Genomic DNA, 20871 nt, shown 5'->3' on the forward strand with positions numbered 1-20871 from the left:
ACATGATTGTAAAAGGATATGAAACTTCCAGTTTTCTCTGTGCTACTCTTATTTGCAACCCAGGTCATCTCCATAAAGGATGATGTTTAGGACTTGGAATATTCTAAAGTTCAAGGCTTTGGAAAACCACACACTTACCCACAGCCTTTAAAATCATGTTTTTGGTTTGTTTCGATCAGCTTCATATTTAATTTGGGAAATAAACAGAGACCACTCAAATGAGAAGAAGTAAGTAATTCAAAGTTGGCTAGAACAAGGGAGTTGGCCACCATCATCTGCATTTTGACAGAGACTCCAGGGAAAGCTTTGTAATGGAAAAAAGGAAGCCTTCAGGTGTGATTAGAGGCTGCTGGAGGCTGCTAGTTAGAGCATCCCACGTGATTGGTTAGATTGGTTAGGGGAGCATATTTGGCTTTCTCTGGTTGGTTGGATTTCTCTAGTTGGAAGTAAGGACAAAAATTAGGGAGACTGTCAGTTATTAATCAAGTCCTGGCCATTTGGGGATGATTGCTACAGGGGTTATTGTTTGGCTTCCTGAACCATTTGCTAGAAATAATGGCCAGACTTCCTGCAACTCTCATTTGTACGTAGTATATTGGGTTCCTGGACTGGTTGTTGTAGATAATGGCTTGGTTTTCTGGGCTGGTGCTGTAGATTGTGGGTCAGAGTTTAATTTTTAGATATATTGTCTGGCCATGGTCCATTTGTATGTTCAGTTTCTTCTGGACTTTCTAAGAAAATAATCATGAATGCATGTGGAGATGATTATTGAAGAATTGTGTGTAGTATAAAAAAATTGAAGCAACCTAAATGTGTAACAATAGGGGTCTAGTTTAATAAATTATAATATATTAATGTAATATTATCTAACTTCCATTTTTGGATGATGTAGAAGAATATCTAATGTCATTAAATATTTATAATACTTTAAGATAAATATAGCAGTTACAAAGCTACGTCTGTATTATGACTTAATTTTTGAAAAAAAATGATGCCTAGAAAAAATTACTGGTGTATTATGTATCAAATTGGCTCTGGTATCAGCATGGTGGGGTTAAGAGTAACTTAAATTCTCTTCCTTTTCTCTAGTTTTAAATTATATGCCATTAATGTGTACTATTTTTAGAAACAAAAAATTCCTATAAATGTGTATTTTTTTCTCTTTTTTTAAATTGAAGTATAGTCAGTTTACAATGTTGTATCAATTTCTGGAGTGCAGCATAATAGTTCAGTCATACATATACATGTATATATTCCTTTTCATAATCTTTTTCATTTAAATATGTATTTCTAAAGGGAAAAAGAAAAAAATAACCTGTAGGTTCACATAAGTAATGTGCCCATTTAAGAGAAGAAAAGACTAAGATATTAAGAGATGGGAACAAATGAGTCCATATATGTGTAGTTTGAGGAGGTTGAGCTGTCTAAACGTACCTTCCTGAAATTTTTATGCAATGTGATTACTGGCTAAAGCTATTTGTTATAATAGCACTTTTTCACCAGTGTGTTTCTTGAAAACTGTGAAAATTTCTATCTTGACAAGCTGTCAAATGACATGCAAACATTTTTGTACCAAAGAAATTCTGTTTCACAGATGCACTGGGAATATTTACCTTCAGGAGTCCCAGAGAAGCCAGCAATGTTTCTCTGATTACTCGGAGTCTAAGGATGAAAAACTTTGTTTTATACGTAATGATGTGATTTATAAAGCAGGGAGGCTAGTATGATCTCACTTTTTGGAGGCTGAGGCCGACCTTGCTGGTCTTTCTGAACGGCATGTCTTGAAAGAGCCTGTAGGTTCAAACTATTCAGCTGCGTTCAGACAAAAATTGACGCAGAAGAAGACAGCTCTGGGTATCATTGGTCGTGGGAATACAGTGGACACAGTGACCTTAAAAGTGGCTGCTGGGGTTTGTCCTCAGGCAAGGAAGGCTGACCTCCCAGGGCAGATTCCACTTTGCATAATGGTGTAAACTAAGACCCTTGTTTTTGTCCATTACTTAGAGAAGATTCTAAAAATTCAAAACCTCAATATGTACCTATCGATCTTGGAATGCTTGCTTACCTTTAAATATTCTTAGCGTAACGAGCAGGGGTAGGATCTCACTGAGTCCTCCATGGGACCAAGCATTTGGTTGTTCCCATTCAGCCAGATTGAATGAGCAGCTGCTTCATGAAGAGACTGATTCTACCGTTAGCTTGAGAATTTAGATTCTGAGATGGAGAAGGAAAGATTTATAAAGTTTTAAAATGGTAAATGGAACCCGACTGCAAAATAGCCAGGGTATTTATGTAAATTTTTTTCATTAGATGCTGTCCACTTATGAGTTATGAACCTTTCAGGCCTAAGTCATCTACATGGGTTATTTTCAGCTGGGTAAGCCGGTGGTCACTGGAGTTATTTCAAGGAAGTCCTTCAGTCCGTATTAGTAGGTGGTCTTTGTGAATGTCTTAAATAACATGTCTCCGATATATATGTACTTTCAAAAGTCTAATTAGTAAAATGAAAATTTATTTACTATATTCTGAATTCACAGGAGCAGTTTAGATTTTCTCTCTAGTCTTGCTTCAGTTTTGGTACCTTATTTTCAAGTATTTTCTCACTGATCTCTTGTTTTATATTATGTTAACACATAAAACCATGTTTTTCAGATGACCGTTCCCAGGAGAAAAAGGAGGAAATCTTGGAAAGTGAAAAGCCCAGTGGACACAGTGCTAAGCAAGGAAAATCAGACATACAAAGTCAAGACCACACCAGTACCAGCCCCGGGCTCACTGAGCCCACCAAGATCCCGACCCTGTAAGGATAACGTACTTACTTAGTTTCACGTTGGTGCGGAGAGTGAAACAGCCTCATTGACTGGCTGCTTCTTTTAATGCTTTGTTAAGGATAAGGAGGTGTTCCGGATTGCTTTTGAAACGTGTGTATATGTTAAGTTTCCAGGGCAACAGACAAAGACAGATAATCTACAGGGTAACTTCCCAACAAGATAGTTCTGTGTTGCAAGTCATCAGTGGGCCTGAAACGTCGGTGCAAGATGAGATGTCTGTGGATGCTATGCATGTCTTCATTGATGAACATGGTAAGTCTTTAGAGCTCTGTACTCACGAGGAAGACAGGGTGAGGCTGGCAGCTTTCGCAAAGTCCCACGTGGTCTCTTAACCTGAGGACAGTTTTCCCTGCTATCCGAAAGGAGAGCGGTCCTATGAAACCTTCCCTAAACTAGAATGATGTAAAGCAAAGAAGCAGTTACCTAAGGATGCACAAAATAAACCAGTGTAAGACACAGATGCTCCTGGACAGTTCAAAGCTGTAGCGACTTGATGCCATGATGCTGGGTGTAGTTCCCGGGGAGGGAGCTTAGGGGTACCGCTCTCACTGCGTGGGGTGTGCACTGGCTCTGTAACAGCACCCTGCAAAACAGACACTGAATGCTGTTTTCACTTCTAGCCTGATTTTGTAGAAGCAAAAATCATTTTGGGATTTCTTTTGGTTAGCAAACAAAGGTTTTTAAAATTGAAGTGTTGTAAAGTGAACTTTTGAAAAGCAGGGGATACCTGCACTGGACTTTGAAACAAGAAGACTTAATTCTTTTTTGGTATATATATTTTTATTGAAGTGTAGTCAGTTTACAATGTTGTGTCAGTTTCTGGTGTACAGCCCAATGCTTCAGTCATACATAAACATACATATATTCGCTTTCACATTCTTTTTCACCATAGGTTGCTACAAGATATTGAATATAGTTCCCTGTGCTATACAGTATGAACTTGTTTATCTATTTTATATGTATTAGTATCTGCAAATCTCAAACTCCCAATTTATCCCTTCCCACCCCTCATTTCTCACAGGTAAGTTCTTAGAACACAGTGTGCGCCCTCCTTCCTCAGGGCCTTTGCACATGTCATGTCCCTATGCCCACATTATGCTATTTATCCTTCAGATCTCAATTCTAAAGAAAGTTCTTCAGGAAAACTCTTCCTGGACTCCCCAGGCTTAGTCAGGTTCCTCTGCTTTTTTACTCTCTTAATGGCCTATCCTTTTCCTTCTCTGAGACTATTACAGCTTCTAATTGTTTAATGATATAATAATTTGATTACTGACGTTTTCCCCCTCACAATTGTAAACTTCAGGAAGGCAATGTCTAGCACCTAGTAAATATTTATTGAATATATGCTGAAAATATGACCTTGATATATTTTAATGCTATTATTATAAATTTTTTAAAAAATTTTAATGCTATTATTATAAATTTATAATGCTATCATTATAAAAAATAGTTAAAGTAAAAGAAAGAAAGAGAGAAAGAAAAGAAAGAAAGAGAAAGAGAAAGAAAAGAAAAGAATCACTAAGTGCCAAGTTCAAGTTTCTGTGGATAAGCGGCATAGGTCCTAGTTTTTCTAGGATGAGTCTTGGGTTAAGTCCCTTATAGATCAATAAATGCTTGTTATTTTACTCTCAAAAGGATCCTGGTTTGGACAACAAATTACAGGTTACGCTGTCTATAGACCAGTAGTTTATAGTTTGAAGTGCTTTGGCATCTGTGGAAATACATGGTGACTTTTACACTACAAAGAAGAGCATTAGTACTTCTATGGAAGCCTCCAGACAGGCTGTGGTTGTCATTGTGAATGTCTCTCTTGGTGGGACAGCCTTCAAGTTGATGTCCAGCACTGCAGACTGCGTTGCCGCTGTTGGTAACAGACAAGGTTAATTACGCTCCCATGTCACCTGAAGAAGGTACTCCTAAAACCTCTTCTAGGGAGAGACCATTCACATTTACAAAGTGAACTGATTTTCACACCTCAATACCTTGAACCACATTAGCAGGCTAATTTAACTCCGCAGATTAATTCTGTCTCTTCCTTTTTCTCATTACTGGGCTGACACACCAGTCAGCCGCTATGCCGCTGTTCATCTGCAAACTCAAAGGTAGGGGTGGTCCCACCTGGTCAAAACCACACACTTAATAAGCCTCTTTTTGCACAGGATACCAAAAAAACCAAAAAAATAAAAAACAAAAAACCCACTCTGTTACGGCATTCACAGATCATTCTAACACATGAAGAGTTTAAAAACATTTTTTTTTTTTTATTGAAGTGTAATTGATTTACAGTGTTAGTTTCAGGTGACACATGAAGAGATCATACAAACAATGCATTAAAAAGATTATTTAGAAGTGAATTAGCAATGGTGCAAATTAATCAGTCAAGAGCAATTAAGTAATAAGGAACTGAGTCAAACTTGTCTAGGCGTATTATCAGAGACATACATCAACATTATCTCAGGTTACACATTCTATGGAGAAGAACAAAGAATGGACCTCGATTACCAACAGTTGGTATTAAAATAGTCTAAAATGAGTTCCCTCTAACTGAAAAAAAGTACAAGCTGACATGATCATATACAAACAATTGTGTAATATTCTTTGCTGAAATTTTGCAGGGGAAATTAAATCCTGTTACTTAAAGTCTGGCAATCAGAAAGAAGGTCCTTTCCAGCATCACTCATCAAATTATGACGGCTTCTCTCACGCTCGGTGAGTGGGGCTTGTTTTCAGGTTTAGGGGTGTTGCTTTGCTTCGGGGCATGCAACTTACTCTGACTAAATGAGGTGAGGATGCTGGTGTTGAATGAATGTGCTGATCCGTCTGTAAGTGTCAAAGCATGTGGGGTTTGTGTGAAAGAAAAAGAAACTCTGATATGGTGGAATAATCAAAAAATAAACGGAACTGTTTTCATAGAAGCCACTTCCAAGAATATTCTATAGAATAGAACATGTAGGTATAAATAGACGGGACTCCATATAAACAATTATGCTCCCTTTGGGAGAGGCAGTGGTGCAGCTCAAGAATGTATTAAATTTGTTCCAAGGAGCGGACTAGAGATATAATCAGTTCTCATCTGCACTAATGAGGCAGGCTCTTTTGTAGATGGATGATCTGAACATCTTTTCTATTCTCCTTCAGAGTGCATCGAGTAACTTTCTTAATGACGTTAATTAAGTTGATATTGAATTAACTTGTGTATCCAGAGCATCCTTGGATTAATGGTGGTGCTCACTGGGCAAACTGTGTCTTATCAGTGGCAGACTGAATTCATCCTTTATCCTGGACTCCGAGATTCTTTGAGGATAACCCATCTGGATATGTCTCAGTTGCTTGCTCTGAGTGAGGAAGTAAATTTTTCATGTACATTTCTTTGTTTGTGTGCATATTTGTGGCTTTTGGGAAGACTTTCGTGGTGTAACGGAAATGCCTTAGGCTTCACGTCTGAAGAATATAAAAGGAGTTGTTGGAACTCTAATTCCAGACTCTGTGGTTCAGTGTTCCTTCCTAAGGTCAAAGTTTGCCTACCAGGGAAATTGAAGGGGGAGCCTCCAGTGTGAAAGTCTGTCCTTGTCCCTGCAAGCTGGCCTCCAGGTGGGATTCTGCTGTGTGCCAGCCTTTTAGCACATCCTCCTATCACCTTTGCTGCTTCTCACCTGCTCAGGAATGCTGGTGGCAGCCGTCATGGGAGATCCGATAGGTGCTGTAGGTGACAGCTCTCCTGGCCGCTCAGCTCCACCTGGGCCCCGACCCTGAAGCATCCTGCTTGTGGCCACAGTCAGTCCTGTGGGGAAACAGGCATGGTCTCTCCCTCCCCTGCGTGCCCTGCACTCCTTCTCTGTCTCCACTGGTACCCGCGTTCCCATCAAAACAGACAGAACAAAATCCTCCTTTTCCAGCCAAAACACGTGCAAAGCCCTCATGCACGTGGAGACCTCAGAGGCAAGGGACGCCTGGCATCCACATGTCCGCTCCAGCCTCCAGGAAGTTTGGTTACAGGGATGTGATGAATTGAGTCGTCTAAGGTGGCGGCTTCCTCCAGACAAAATGCTGAATGACTGGAGAACACGGCTTCAAAGCTGTCCTGCTAGTCTACAATCCTCCCTTGAAAGCAGTGGCATTTTTAAACGAAATTTGGAACAAATAGAAGCCTCTTCTTTTATCCCAGAATAAATTTACAAGACTTTTTCATTTTGATTTTCCTGGATAAATGTACTTCACTTTCCCCCTAGGGAAATACTTTAACTGCTTTTGCCTGTAATGCCAGTTAGAATAAGGCCACAGAGCCAGAGCCTGAGAAAACTAAAAATACACAGTGTGCAGGTAAGAATTGAAGCGGGTGCGGATGGGGTTTTCAATAAGCCCCTCCTCCTCAGACCAGGCCTCCCCGAGAGACACCCATGCCCTCACCCTCTCCCCTAATTTCTCTCTCTTCATTAAATTTCCCCCAACTCTGGCTTTTTTTCATTTCCTCTGCATTTGCTTTCCCTGTGAGAGCTCTTTCCTGTTTAACCTGCCCTCCACTCTGAGGCCTGCTTCGGCTTAGATCTGCCGCAGCGCATTCATTCACTCTTGGCAAAAGAGCTTCGGGCGAGGGGAGGTTTGGGCCCTGCTGGTGTTGGAGGGATGGTGCAGAATGTCTTTGTGCTGAGCTTTCCTGTGAAGCCATGTGACTTAGTGGAGAGTGTCAAGATGTCAGCCCCTTCCTAGATCTGCCTTTTCATGTCCAGGGAACCTTTAGACCTTTTCTGTTACACACGAGAGAAATCCAAGTCAAATGGGCTTCATCAAAATGGGAATTTGGGGCCGTGTGATGGAGGTGTCTTCACGGGTGTCGCTTCTCTTTCTCCGTCAGTCTCTCATTCGGCTGTCTTCCACCCTCAAACACATCCTGACCGTCAGAAGATGCCGGTAGTAGCCCCACTCCATGTCTTCCCTCTTCAAGTCCAGCGGGGAGCACACGCTCCTTTCCCATGAGCCCCAGTGTAAGTCTCATTGTGGGACTTCTTTGTTCTGACTGGGGCCACGAGCCCTGAGCCCAGTCACCAAGGCAGTACTTGGCTTGGGTCTGCGTGCATCCGCTGACCTGGCATTGCAGGTTCCTGCTGAGGAAGTAGTGGGGTGGCTCTTCAGAGGGGCATCTGGAGTAGGATGGATGGATGCTCGGCAGCAGAACTCAACAGATGACCCCAGAGGACTCTCTTTCCAGCAAAATGGCAATTCGATTAATTACTATGCTTCTTTAAAGAGAATAATGATCACTTTTTATAAAAGCAACTTTCTTTTAAAGAAAAACTTTGAGCAATGTCCCTAGTTGTCTCTTACATTTCTTGTTTTTTTTTTTAATTGTCTTTTAAAAAAATTATTTATTTATTAATTGAAGTATAGTTGGTTTACAATGTTGTGTTAGTTTCTGGTGTACAGCATAGTGATTCAGTTATCCATATATATATTTCATATTCTTTTTCATTATAGGCTATTACAAGATTTTGAATATAGTTCCCTGTGCTGTCCAGTAGGACCTTGTTATTTATCTATTTTACATATATTAGTGTGTATCTAATAATCCCAAACTTCCAATTTATCCCTCCACCCTACCCCTGTCCTCCCTGGTAACCATAAGTTTGTTTCCTATGTCTGTGAGTCTGAGCCTGAGTCACATAGGTTTCTTGTACGTGAACATTCTGATGGACAGGGTCTTGGTCCACATGCTAAGAGCTAAGTCTTTGACAACCTACTCTTTCCCCAAGGGAATTTGACAAGGCGTTGGTCCTAAGAGTTCTAGGAAAGAACGCATAGCTTCTCTTTCTTGGGCTTAGAAAAATAAAATAATGTACACATTTGTATAGGCTATTATTGGAGAATATAACTGTCCTCAACACTGTCTGCTCTATCAAATAAGTTAGTCCTGTAGAGGGAACTTTGTTATAGATGTTGTGGTCATTCAGGACCGTGGACAGAGGGGATGGACAGTGCTTCCTGTCTGGTACAGGAGCACAAAACTTCACTCACTTCACTTAGCAAAATCACAGCATTGAAGCTGTTCCCCTGCTGTTCTGGAAAAGCAGATCTGGGGCTGCCATCTGTTTAATTCATGCTCAGGAAAATGGCTCAGTCCTGCGTAGAGTTGGATGAGCTTCTGGATCTAAACTGCTGTCTGACAGGCTGAGGGTGGATAGTCCCACAGTCTCACACTCCTCCCCAGACTCAGAGACGTTGAAAGCTGTGCCACCCATTCGTGGGAGGCTACTTCCTTTGGATTTGTAATAAGCCTTAGCTTCCATGGAAGCACATGATGGTTTGGGTATTGTTTGAATTAGCTGAATGAAAGAAAAACTGTGGTAAAATAGGTTGAAAGCAAGCAAGCTGGTTTAATTGAAATATGCTCATCCCTGCATTAGCATACCTCTGTGTGTGTGTGTGTGTGTGTGTGTGTGTGTAGGAGACCAGCACTCCTGTGTTGGTGCTACGGGTAAAGAACGCCATCAGAGCAGAACACAGCTGATCAAGGGCGTTGACAGCAGCTCAGGACTGTGTGACTTGGGTGGGCCAAGTCACTCACATCTTACACCTGTGTTCAGCTGTGCCTTGTCTTTCTCTGAGGAGCAACATTTATGGCCTTCTCTGGCCCTGCAAGGGAACATTTTCTTATAATGATTCTGATGTCAGCAGCCATCACTAATGAAAGATGCATTATGCACTAAGCACCATGCTAAATGTGAAATTATCTTTTTTCATGTGCACAACATAATGGAGGTAGGTGATATTAGCTCCATTTTACAAAAAAGGAAACAGAGACTGGATGCCCAATGTCAGTAGCTAGGGGGCGGCCAGTGGACACTTAAATCTCACCCTCTGCACATCTTCCCCACAGCAGGGGCCACAGCCTCAATGCCTTGGTGCCCAGGCAAGCTGTATAAGTAGGTGAAGCAGGCCCATGGCTGAATGGCAGGAGTGCTGGGTGCTGAGTCCTTTGGAAGGCATTTGTCCTGCCCCCAGAAGGCGGCTGCTTCTTGTTTTTTTCTCTTTGTATTTTTTTTTAAATTATAGTTGATTTATAATGTTGTGTCAGTTTCTAGTGTATAGCAAAGCGATTCAGTTTTTTTGTATATATATGTATATATATATATACACACACAGTCTTTTTCAGATTCTTTTCCATGGTATGTTATTATAAGGTATTAAATATAGTTCCCTGTGCTATATAGTAGGTCCTTGTGGTTTATCTATTTTAGGCACAGTAGTGTATATGTGTTAATCCCAAACTCCTAATGTATCTCTCCCACCCCTTTTCCCTTTGGTAACCATAAGTTTGTTTTCTATCTCTGTGAGTCTGTTCTTGCTTTGTAAATAAGTTAATTTGTATCATTTTTTAGATTCCAAATATAAGTGATATCATATGATATTTGTCGTTCTCTGTCTGACTTACCTTTTCACTAATAATAATAATAACAACAACAATAATAAACTAATGATAATCTCTAGGTCCATCCATGTTGCTGCAAATGGCATTATTTCATTCTTTTTTATGGCTGAGTAGTATTCCATTGTATAAATATGCCACAGCTTCTTTATCCAGTCATCTGACAATGGACATTTGGGTTGCTTCCATGTCTTGGCTATTGTAAATAGTGCTGCTGTGGACATTGGGGTGCATGTGTCTTTCTGAATTATATTTTTATCCAGATATCTGCCCAGGAGTGGGATTGCAGGATCATATGGTAGCTCTATTTTTAGTTCTTTCAGAAACCTCCATACTGTTCTCCATAGTGGCTGTACCAAACTGCATTCCCAGCAGCAGTGTAGAAGTTTCCCTTTTCTTCACACCCTCTCCACCCTTGATCTTCAGTGTGCTTATACCAGCTCAGGAAGCCTAGGTGACCAGATTTCCCAGTTTTTTTTTCTACAGAGAAATACCTGTTTCCTTGTAAAAATTTATTTTGTTTAATGTTGTCTATTTAAATTTTTTTTTTGAAACACCACAGACCACGGATGACAGGTGTGTGGTTGGCTGTGGCCGACTCTGCTCTGAAGTCTGGGCCTTCACCCAGTGCTCGACACCCACGTGGAGCAGCCCCCCACTAACACGTGCGCTCTCAGTGCGCCCTTCCATGGCCCCTGCTCCCTAAGCAGGCGCACAGGCAGCCCGCTCCTCCAGGCCCGCTTCACAGCCCCAGGCCTCTCCCCTCCTCTCCCTGAGGCCCGTGTAGCCCACCGCCAGCCCTTCCTCTTCCAGGCATCGACTCTTCTTTGCCTAGAACACCCTTCTCCACTTCTTCCTTCTGGAGTTCTTACCTTCAAAGCGCAGATTACCATCTGATCCTTTTATCCGTCTTTCCCTCATCAGCCCTACCGTGACAATGAACCCATCCCTCTGTGTTCATTCTCCCTGGTGCGGAAGACTCCCAGCTCTTCTTCTAGACTGTTCTTGTCTAAAGAAAAGTGGCCACGGCTGGGGTGCAAAGGCACCCTATACAGAGGTGATAAAGATAACCCTGTACAGATAGCCCTCACTTCACTGTCTGTAGGCAGATAGGTGGGCAGTAAATAGTGAATTGGATCACATGAATCATTGGAGATGACAAGGATTGCCCAGCCGGGGGTCTGGACAGCAAATGCCAGCTGGGCACTTAGGGACAGCAGGTGGGAGGCCGAACAGGAGGGGAGGAGGCGGACGGTGCTGGTCATGGAGCCTGGATGAGGAATTCACGCTTTGTTCTAATGGCAGCGGGAGTAACCAGACCTCTCTGCAGAGAGAAACAACCCAGCGAAAGTGAGATTATCAAAGCATCCTCAGATGGCTCCCTCCCCTTGGGATTGCTGGGGGAGGAAGAGTCAGAAGCAGTTGGCCTGGTCGACATATTGGACTACAGAACGTCCTCTTCTCTCCTTTCTAAGTGGGGAAAATGGGGGGGGGGGGAACACCCTGCAAAATGCCTGTCTTGAACCACTTTCCGTAGAAATCGAAATTGAGTCTCAAATAAGACCTCCCAGTCCTCTGTTCCACTCAGCCATGAGGAAATGATTCTCTCTGTCCCTGTGAAAGGGGACTGTGATGGAAACTCACCATCTTGAGCTCCACCCTTCCCTGACCTCAGAGGGGTCACGTCTCACGGCCTGAACTTGCACTTTCGTCTTGGACTGTCCCGATGCCAGTGCCTGCGCTGAGCGTGACTTTTGGGTCGATAGGGAGCAACTTACTTAACTGTCTGAAGCGTCTGTTTCCTAATCCATGAATGGAAGTAATATCAGTGATGAGTTTAAGGGACGGCTTTAAAAACTAAATTTAATAGTATATACGGAGCTTAGGACAGTACCTGTTACAGAAGACACCGAGAAAATGTCAGTGGTCATTACTGTCTCCAAGCAGTAGGACAGTGGCGAAATTCACTACGACTTTATACAGCAAAAGAGCCAGACTTCAGGCCAGGGGAAGCTTTTCCTCTGGCACTTTTATGGGCCACTTTATGAGCTTTTAAGGTGGTTAAGTACTCCGTATTCTCCCTGTCAACCGGTTGTAGAGAAAGTACTTTACTGTTATATCCGTGGCTTTTAATGCCATTAACTTTAGAGTTCCACGGTAATGAACATAAACTTTGATTCTGAACTTGGAAGCGTTCCTCGTTGGGGCTGTTTCTAAGCCCTTCAGCCACGCAAGATATTGGAAAAGCAGCAGCTTTTTCCCTGGAAGGCGACTTCCATGGCTGGGATTGCCTCCAACTAAGCCATTAAACCACCAATTCTCATTATTGGCAAGAAGGCCGTTCCTCTTTGCCATTGGTAAGCCTGGTGGCCCTGTGACAGCTTTATGTCCCCGACTCCCAAGTATGAATAGGGAACTGTTTGCAGTGTAACTTCCATGTCTCTTTGGGGATTCCTGGAGGAAACCAGGAGAGGAAACAAGTTTCCCTCCTTGGCCCCACTGGTCATTGTGGGAACCAACACATTTCTCATTAACCGCCAAAGACAGACAAGCAGCTTTTTTCGGGTGTGCGATAACTTGCCATAAAGCGGGTATCTTTGGTAACATTATCTCATGCAGTTCTGCTTTCCCCAGAAACTAGAATAAGGGAACTGTGGCTTGAATTCAGAATTTAGAATGGCTACTTAAAGACTGTTTCAGAGGATAAATTCATGTCCTAGGACACAGGATTGATTCAGTAGCTCAGAGCCCAATCTGAGCTCATCTACCTGGAAAATCAAAGTTCAAGTAGACTGTCTGCCTAGGAAGTGGGGGGTGACCCTGCCTACAAGTGGAAGTGTGTTTTGAGTCCAAAGGGTTCACTACAGAGTGGACTTTTGTTTTTACCCCTGGAGGGCTTGTAATTAAAGCTTGATAGTTTCTGTTCTTTGTTCAACCAAGATTTACATTTCTTTTGTCTATAAATTCTTCCAAGTAACATAGCAGAGCTTTCTTCTGCTTCAGTATGAATCCGCCTTTTCTAGTGTCACAAGCAAGCGAGCATGAAAATACATACAAAATGCATATCGTCTGCTCCCCAGTGAGACCCCATGGAAGGACGTAGTATTTACGTTCATTCTGAGTCTGCATTACTCCTGAAGCTGGCTTGGTAGTCCACTGAATGGAAGGCTCATTCTGGAGCAAATTAGTTTACAGGATTTTTATTGGGGATTTTGGTACCTCATCTTGTTTTTATTTAACAAGTAGAATAGATTACGTGGGTAATCATCTATTTATGCATCTGGATTCACTTATTTTTTGGCTTTTGTTTGTTTACGAATCAATGAAGTATGTATCAAAACAGCTGTTGTTCTGGTTGTAAATTAGGCTTATTTAGAAGTCCTAAACTTCTAAACCCATTATGTGCTACACTCTGAAGGTAGACTGAAGCCCTGTACTTAATCTTTATTGCCTTCTCAGAATTCTTACTCTTTTGTTGACATTGTTACGATTAGCCTGTCTGACCCTTGTCTCAATAAAGCCTCCCTTACTTACTGAGATCAACTCCCAGGAAAGCCTTTAAAGTCACAGTGCTTAAGTCCGTACCTGGATCCCAAAGATGGCAGGCAGGCAATAAGGTTGTAAAAAATAATCACCTCTTGTAGATTCTTGGCTTTATGTTAGTTTGGAATACCTGAGTCAGAATGTGGGGCGCTGACATTAGTCAATAAGGCATTCAAAATGTAGAGTAAAATGTTGTGAATTCTCCCCACATCAGACATGTTCAGTCCTGTGTCTCATTCAAGCACAAGTTGCAAATGTCAACTTCAAGGATAAATAGTCGAGAATATGTGCATAGTGGCATCATTCTGTTGACTTGAACGACAGAGTTATGGGTTACTGCTTTAAATGGAAAATCTTGGGGGTGCTTGGTGGAAGAGATCTGGGAAAAGCAGATGATCATCCAGGGTTTTGCCTCTGAAGAGTTCCTGCTTTTCCACATTCCTCCTCTCTTTTATGTTTTTAGTTGTTACCCTCTGACCCTTTCACTGTAGTCCTTATTTTGTTTTCTTAGACACATGAGAGAGATGAAATTTTCATCTAGACACAGAGTCGTAAGGATGGAAGGTTTAGGAGGTTGACTCTAGAAAGACTTCTGTTCTCTGAGGCACCTTCTCTGGAGTGAGATTCTGTTCCTGTGGTCACAGACCCGCCGGCCACACGGTGGCAGTCAGACCCTGTGCTGGAGGCCCTGTTCCACTCTGCTGTTCCCTTTTCCCCCAATGCACAGACGAATTTTACTGTCATATCAAAGAAGAGTTGTTTGCAGACTTTAAGACAAGAACCCCTGTTAAAATTCTAAATACCAGGTTATAGTTTCCAAAGCAGTGCTGCTTAATTTGACCATCCCACTTACTAAAGATGTCTCTGTGACTTTCATTTCTAGGCTGCCCCTCTGGGTGGTGGGTTCCCGAGACCTCAGAGGAAGCTTGGAAGACAAGGAAAGGGAGGCAGAAAAAGAGAGGCCATCTCCTTCAGGCTGGTGGCTATACGTTTTGAAATCTGGGGAAGATGAAGAATTTCAGGAATTTCAGGAATCTCTTTCCACATCAGTCGGAAAATGTAGAAGCCCACATGTTTCTATTATTTGTTACTTGTAGAAGCTTGGATGACAGGAAACCTGGGGCGCACAATACTGTGCAATAGTGTCCGTGTGACTTTGAGCCCCAACTCTGTCCACGTGGAGGTGCACCATCCTGGCGCCGGGAAAGATTCTATCCGCTGGTCTGTCTTTATTTCCTTCCTAGTGGCTGCTCTTCGGGTGGTTTCCACCATGAATCACTATTTCTGCACTTGCTCTGAGCTCAATCTAGTTTAAATAAGTCTAGCTATGGTATGGTTCTGAACCAAACTAGTTTACCCTGCTGAGCCAGAGAGAAGGAAAATCAAGGCCAGATGTGCAAGTCTCGCTCTGTTACAGTTCCGAGGGTAATTACTGCGGGTTTAGAATATTTCCATTTCCATTGCTGTTTTACAGAAGGAAGTATCTCCTGGAACTTAGCACTTTCACATGATACTCAGTAATACGGGGGTGGGGGTGGGCGAGGGGGAGGGAGCCTCTGGCCTTAGGTTAGTAAAATAGAGACTTTCCAGCCCATTATGCAGCCCACAGTCCAGAATGCAAGAACAAGCAGCCGAGAGTCTGAAAAGAGATGCAAGGAGAGAGAGTATTGCTCAGTGTTAGAGCGCGTGCTTAGCACGCACGAGGTCCTGGGTTCAATCCCCAGTCCCTCCTCTAAAAATAAATAGGTAAACCTAATTACCACCACCCCCTCAAAGAAAAACAAAACAAAAAAAAATTTAAAAGAAAAGAGAGATATAAGTAAAGGAAGGTGGGCAGGAATTCTTCAGAGATTAGTAAGGAGGGTCCTGGCCACTGAGTGACTTTTGTGACATCATCGGTTCTTGAGTGGACAAGCTGGTGCCTGTGGGTCTCACTTCAGCATCAGGACCGCAGAAAACTGTGCCAGGCTAAGAGGGTAAATCTTTTCCCTTGGAGCAACACCGGGAGCAGCGTTTCATATCTCCCCCCTGCCAGACAGGAACCCCAGATACACGTGACAAGGAAGGTTTTCTGATGAAGACGTACCAGTCAGAAAGCTCAGGAAAGGGTCTTTCTCAATATCATCATGCCTCGTCTAGAATACTCAACTCTTGTAAAAGCGGTTAATTAAGAGGGAACTTGGCATGTTGCTTACATCTGTTTTTCTGAAAGAAAGAAAAAGATAAGAAAAAGAGGATTAGGTGTGAGTTGAAGCCAAGACATTCTTCCCCCATTCCCGCTGGTAGAGACCACTAGAATTAACATGTTGTTTGTGGGAAAAGCATAGGGGCTGCACTGCTATTTAATATGAAAATAAGCAAAGTCAGATCCTCTGTCAATAGAAGGAAATAGGAAGGTTGTGTCTGGTTATTAAGTGTCTAATATATAGGAGGCACTGTGCCCAGTCTGAGTTCATTATTACAGGAGTCCCTATGAAGGAGACATCATCCCGGTTTTACAGGTGAGGATTTGACACAGGAAAACAGCATGTTGATAGTCACAGATGCTACGTAGAAGTGTAGCAATTCAAGCCTGTTTCTGTTTAACTCTAGAAGTCATCCAAACGATTTTGAAAAGAAAACCAAACCCTTGATTTTTACATAGGATTTTTAAAGGGCTTGCATGAGAAAATGTTCTTGTTTTACTTTCAATTTTATTTTTATTGATGTGTAGTTGATTTCAATGTTAGTTTCAGGTGTACAGCAAAGTGATTCAGTTATACATATACACACATGTATATTTTTTCTTTTCAAGTTCTTCCATTATATGTTATTGCGAGGAATTGAATATAGTTCCCTTGTGCTACAGTAGGTCCTTGTAATAATGTTCTTTATTATCATTTTTATTTTGCAGTCAGAAGCATGCTAAGTAATAGGCAAAAAATTCAGCTGCAGTGTATTGACACTTCCTTTTGCACCGTGTTTCCTGGCAGGAAGGAGGAGGGTTGCTCTGAAGTAGCTGTTACAGCTCACACGGTTGTGCCGGCTTCGTTTATTTCAGTTGGCAGTAGAGGGCGCTATACTCTTTCTAGATTTTGTCATAGAAGAGCACTTTTCCATCCCCCGCCACCTTTATAGTCACCACCTACATCACCTACAGGAAAGTCAGAGTAATCTTTTGGTTTTAGTGAAGTTCTCACATTTGCTGAGTTTTAGGTTTCTCTGACTTTGCATTAACAAGATGTTTTTGATCCTATTATATTTAGCTCTGAAATGACAATTTCGGTCCTCAGAAGTTGCTGATATGTTTGAGTGAACATTGTCTGTATAAATGTAACGTTTCCCCCCCTAGACATTACACCACTAATATAGACGGGAAGCAAAAGCAGTTTACAGAACATTCATCCAGATAATGGAAGGACAGGATTTTTAAGTTTTCAGGTTCCCTGTACTCATCCCACCTGACTCATTTCTTAAACCCTGATGTTAACGTGTGATGTTTCCTAAATGGTTCTTGACATGAAGGCCTTTACTGAATGTGTCATCAAATGGTCCTAAATGATGTCTCAAAAATGTCGAGAAATTCTTGCATGTGTGCATGCACCCATGTGAATAGCTGTCATGTTTTCAGCCCTGTTCCTGTAAAGTAAGTATTTGCATGTTCATGAATATGGTAGTAGGGAGTTAGGGAAGAGAAAGATCCAAGAACTTGCCAGAGACTTTATACTGAAATGTGAGGTCAGAAATCAAAAGGCGATGATGGCCTTAGTTAGGGCAGCATCTGCATTCTTGAGGTGGTTTGGGTCCCAAGAACCTGAAGACCCAAACTGAAAATGGATTAAACAGTTACTGGATGTATTACAGGATGTGTTAGAAACAGGAAGTCCAAAGGGGTGACCGGTGCAGGGCTGACTGGCTGTCAAGAAACTAGTTTCTCAATGAACAGTACATATATGTAAATTTTTTTAAAATATGCAGTATATTGTGTCTATATATTTACATACAATATATTGTACATGTGCAGTCAAATTGTAACAATTCTACCTAATAAAACTGAAAAATGAAAAGAAAACGGAAAAAATAATACAATTTAAAAAAGAAACTAGTTTCTTTCTTTTGTGGGTGCGTGTGCTTAGCATGCATGAGGTCCTCGGTTCAATCCCCAGTCCCTCCTCCACTACAATAAATAAGTAAACCTAATTAACCCTCCCCAAAAAGCCCTAGCAATGAAATAAGTTAATTAAAAAAGGGAACTAGTTTCTATCTCTTAGCTTTGCTGTCCTCACACTTGGCCTTCATGATGACTGTGTGGTTGTGAGTTTCTTATTCACATAGCATCAAAAGGTCAGGAGAAAGACGGTCTCTTACTTTTGTTACCTTTTAAGAAGTAGAAGAAGTTGCCCCTGAGCCTCTTCTACTCCCCTTTGCTTGACACTGGCCTCTTCTGGGGTTATGTTCCCATCCTAAAGCCAGGCACTGGGCGGTGTGGCTGGACTTACCTGGATGGGTGTGGGGTGACCAGGATTTACCCCTGGGGGCTAGGGAGGGACCTAGTCTCTTCTGAACCCAGGGTGTTAGATGATTGAATAAAACTGGAGTTACGTCAGCAGGAATTCTGTTAGAAATGACTGTGGTGGAGGCGGCCCGTACTGTCTCCTCAGAGTTATCGGTACCCTGCCAGAAATGCAGGCAGAGAGAAGTGTCCTAGTTTTTGCTTTCTGAGCCAAAGGAAGAATGCCAGGATCTGATATTGCTTAAAGAGTTCCATTAATTAAGTCCTGTCTGTCCGATGGGATGGAAGACAACAAAGCGATTTAGATGCAGATCACAGCTGGCTCAGTAATGTCCTCTTTTACAATTACCTGGGGCATTTCTTTTCTGTGACGAGCACTTGCTTTGCTCTGGGTGGCGACGGGGTGTGGGCGAAGGGGTGATGCGGGCTGGTGTTGGGGGTTGCCAGAGGTAGCAGAGGTGTTAGGCCATCACTGTGTCTTCCTGATTGGCGTCTTGGGAGTGGTCCAGCTTGCTATTTATTGTATTTACCAAATATGAAGCTAGAGACGGTTGCTACCACCATTAAATATATAGAAAAATAAGGTCAGAGGGGAGGGGATAGCTCAGTGGTAGAGCGGGTGCTTAGCATGCATGAGGTCCTGGGTTCAATCCCCAGCAACTTTATTTAAAAATAAATAAATAAATAAATAAATAAATAAATAAACCTAGTTACTGCCCCCCCAACCCGAATAGAAAAGAAAAGAAAAATAAGGTCGTCGCCTCTGGCGTTCACGAGGCGTTTACCTCCCTATCCCGTGGCACCCTGCAGCTCTGGACAGCCTGAGTGATTCAAATGTGTGTGTGCAAGACGACCGTCCTTCTGCCTGCAGGTAGCATTGCACACGCAATTTTCGACTTGGAACGGCTTGTGTAAGGTTGTAAAGGCTTATCCGTGGCCTTCCTGGATGATCCCTGGAGCCCCTGTGTTTGTGTACAGTTAATAGATGACGTCCTGCACTTCCAGGTAACCAGAGCGTTTGTTTGGCCCATCCTCAGGGACATACAGATCAGCTCCTCCAGTACCACCACGTCCGAGAGTCAAGACCCTTCTTCCGGGGACCCCGCGGTCAGTGCCCTTCAACAGCAGCTGTTACTGATGGTGGCTCGGAGGACCCAGCCAGAAACCCCACGGGTATGTTCCAGCATCACTGCTTGTAAATGCTCCAGAAGCAGGGATCTTGAAACCTACTTCCAGGTTGGATTTACCCAACAGAACTAGTCCGGCCTTATGCTGAATTTTACGTCACTGGGTTGGGGCTATATCACTGCATGGTGGTCTACTGAACGAACGTGTAAAGAAACCATTTAGGTAACAGGTACCCTTCTGCTGATGCTAACAGGATTATTACTGTCTTAATTGCTCTTCCAAATGCGTTAGAAGTTTATTTACATTGCTCTTTGGTGGCCAGGATGCTCACTTGGTTAGGATGGCTTTTTCCCCTGTGGTTTGGAAAATATCTAGACTTTTATTAATTTGTTATCACCTTATATATTGAGCTTCAGAGATTTTGAAAGAGAATCTTGGCTGGGAAGCGAGACTTTATTTTTGGAGCAAATGACACGACCATCAAGGGACTTGAAAGATGAAGCCTTCTGTTCGTTTACTGACAGATAACATTGGTGTTTATTCATTTATTCAGTGCACCTTTAATGAGGCTGTGGGAGGCCTTTAATGAGACTGTGGGAGGCAGAGCAAAGAATTAAAAAAAAAGATAACATGGGAGGAAAGACATACACCTGGTCCTGAACTTAGAGGTACAGATTCCGTCAGGGCATTTTGGAGAATGAGGATGGAGAAGGCTCCTTACAAGAAGGGACACTTGGGCTGGACCTTGAAGAAAAGTAGATTTCAGTAGGTACAGATGGAAGGAAGAGTTCTACAGATGCAACACTGGCCAGTTAGTGTGATGTTTCTCTATTGCTGCACTTACCTTCCTCCTGACAATGTTTTGATTTCTTCTGGAGAATATTGCCAACAAAAAATATGTTTATGGTTTTATATTTGTTTTCATGCTTGCTTAACCAAGTTTTTCCAAAAGATGCCACAGTAATTTATACACTATTGTTCAGCTGTGTGAAAAAAAATGTCATAGTCCCTTCTAACTGACCATATGCTGTCCTGGACAGTATTCCTGCTGACTGGATGGGAGTGGGGCACTGGGTAGGGAGGACTTGAAAAAGCCAGTGAAGGGTAACCAGCCCTCCCAGGCATGAAAGAGTTTTGGTGGGAAAAAGCATTCACTTAATTCAAGGAGTCAGTCTTCAGGGCTGTTTCCTCCCTTCCCTCCCTTCCAGGGCATCCGGATGCGGAAGGAAGCTTCCCAACACCCTGGGAGGCCAGCGGAGGTGGGAGGGCGCCCCTGGTGGCCAAACCTGGCTTAGATCCCACTGGGGGTTCCCTGCCCGTTACCAGAGATTAGGTTCTTGTCTCAGGCAGGAAAGAATTCAAGAATAAGCCATAGTAAAATGGAAGGAGATTTATTTAGGGAGATACCCACTCCGTTGACACAGTGAGGGCTGCCTCAGCAGGCAAGAGAGGTGGCC

The 20871-nt window shown here is 42.6% G+C and overlaps 1 protein-coding gene across 6 annotated transcripts in view; it reads left to right on the forward strand.

Moving 5' to 3' along the window:
• The window catches only part of LOC105066695 (pecanex 2), a 271254-nt gene that overhangs the window by 44018 nt on the left and 206365 nt on the right, over nucleotides 1-20871 (forward strand). For all 6 annotated transcript variants that reach the window (XR_012509907.1, XM_074373145.1, XM_045514586.2 and 3 more), the window contains 4 exons: nucleotides 2653-2800; nucleotides 2938-3083; nucleotides 5447-5540; nucleotides 19324-19459. Coding sequence is in view for 5 of the 6 variants with exons in the window: in XM_074373145.1 (XP_074229246.1) it covers nucleotides 2653-2800; nucleotides 2938-3083; nucleotides 5447-5540; nucleotides 19324-19459 (524 nt within the window). In the remaining variant the exon portion in view is untranslated. The remainder of the gene's footprint in view (nucleotides 1-2652; nucleotides 2801-2937; nucleotides 3084-5446; nucleotides 5541-19323; nucleotides 19460-20871) is intronic.

Source organism: Camelus bactrianus, chromosome 11 (assembly GCF_048773025.1).
Source record: "Camelus bactrianus isolate YW-2024 breed Bactrian camel chromosome 11, ASM4877302v1, whole genome shotgun sequence".
Classification (NCBI taxonomy): Eukaryota; Metazoa; Chordata; class Mammalia; order Artiodactyla; family Camelidae; genus Camelus; species Camelus bactrianus.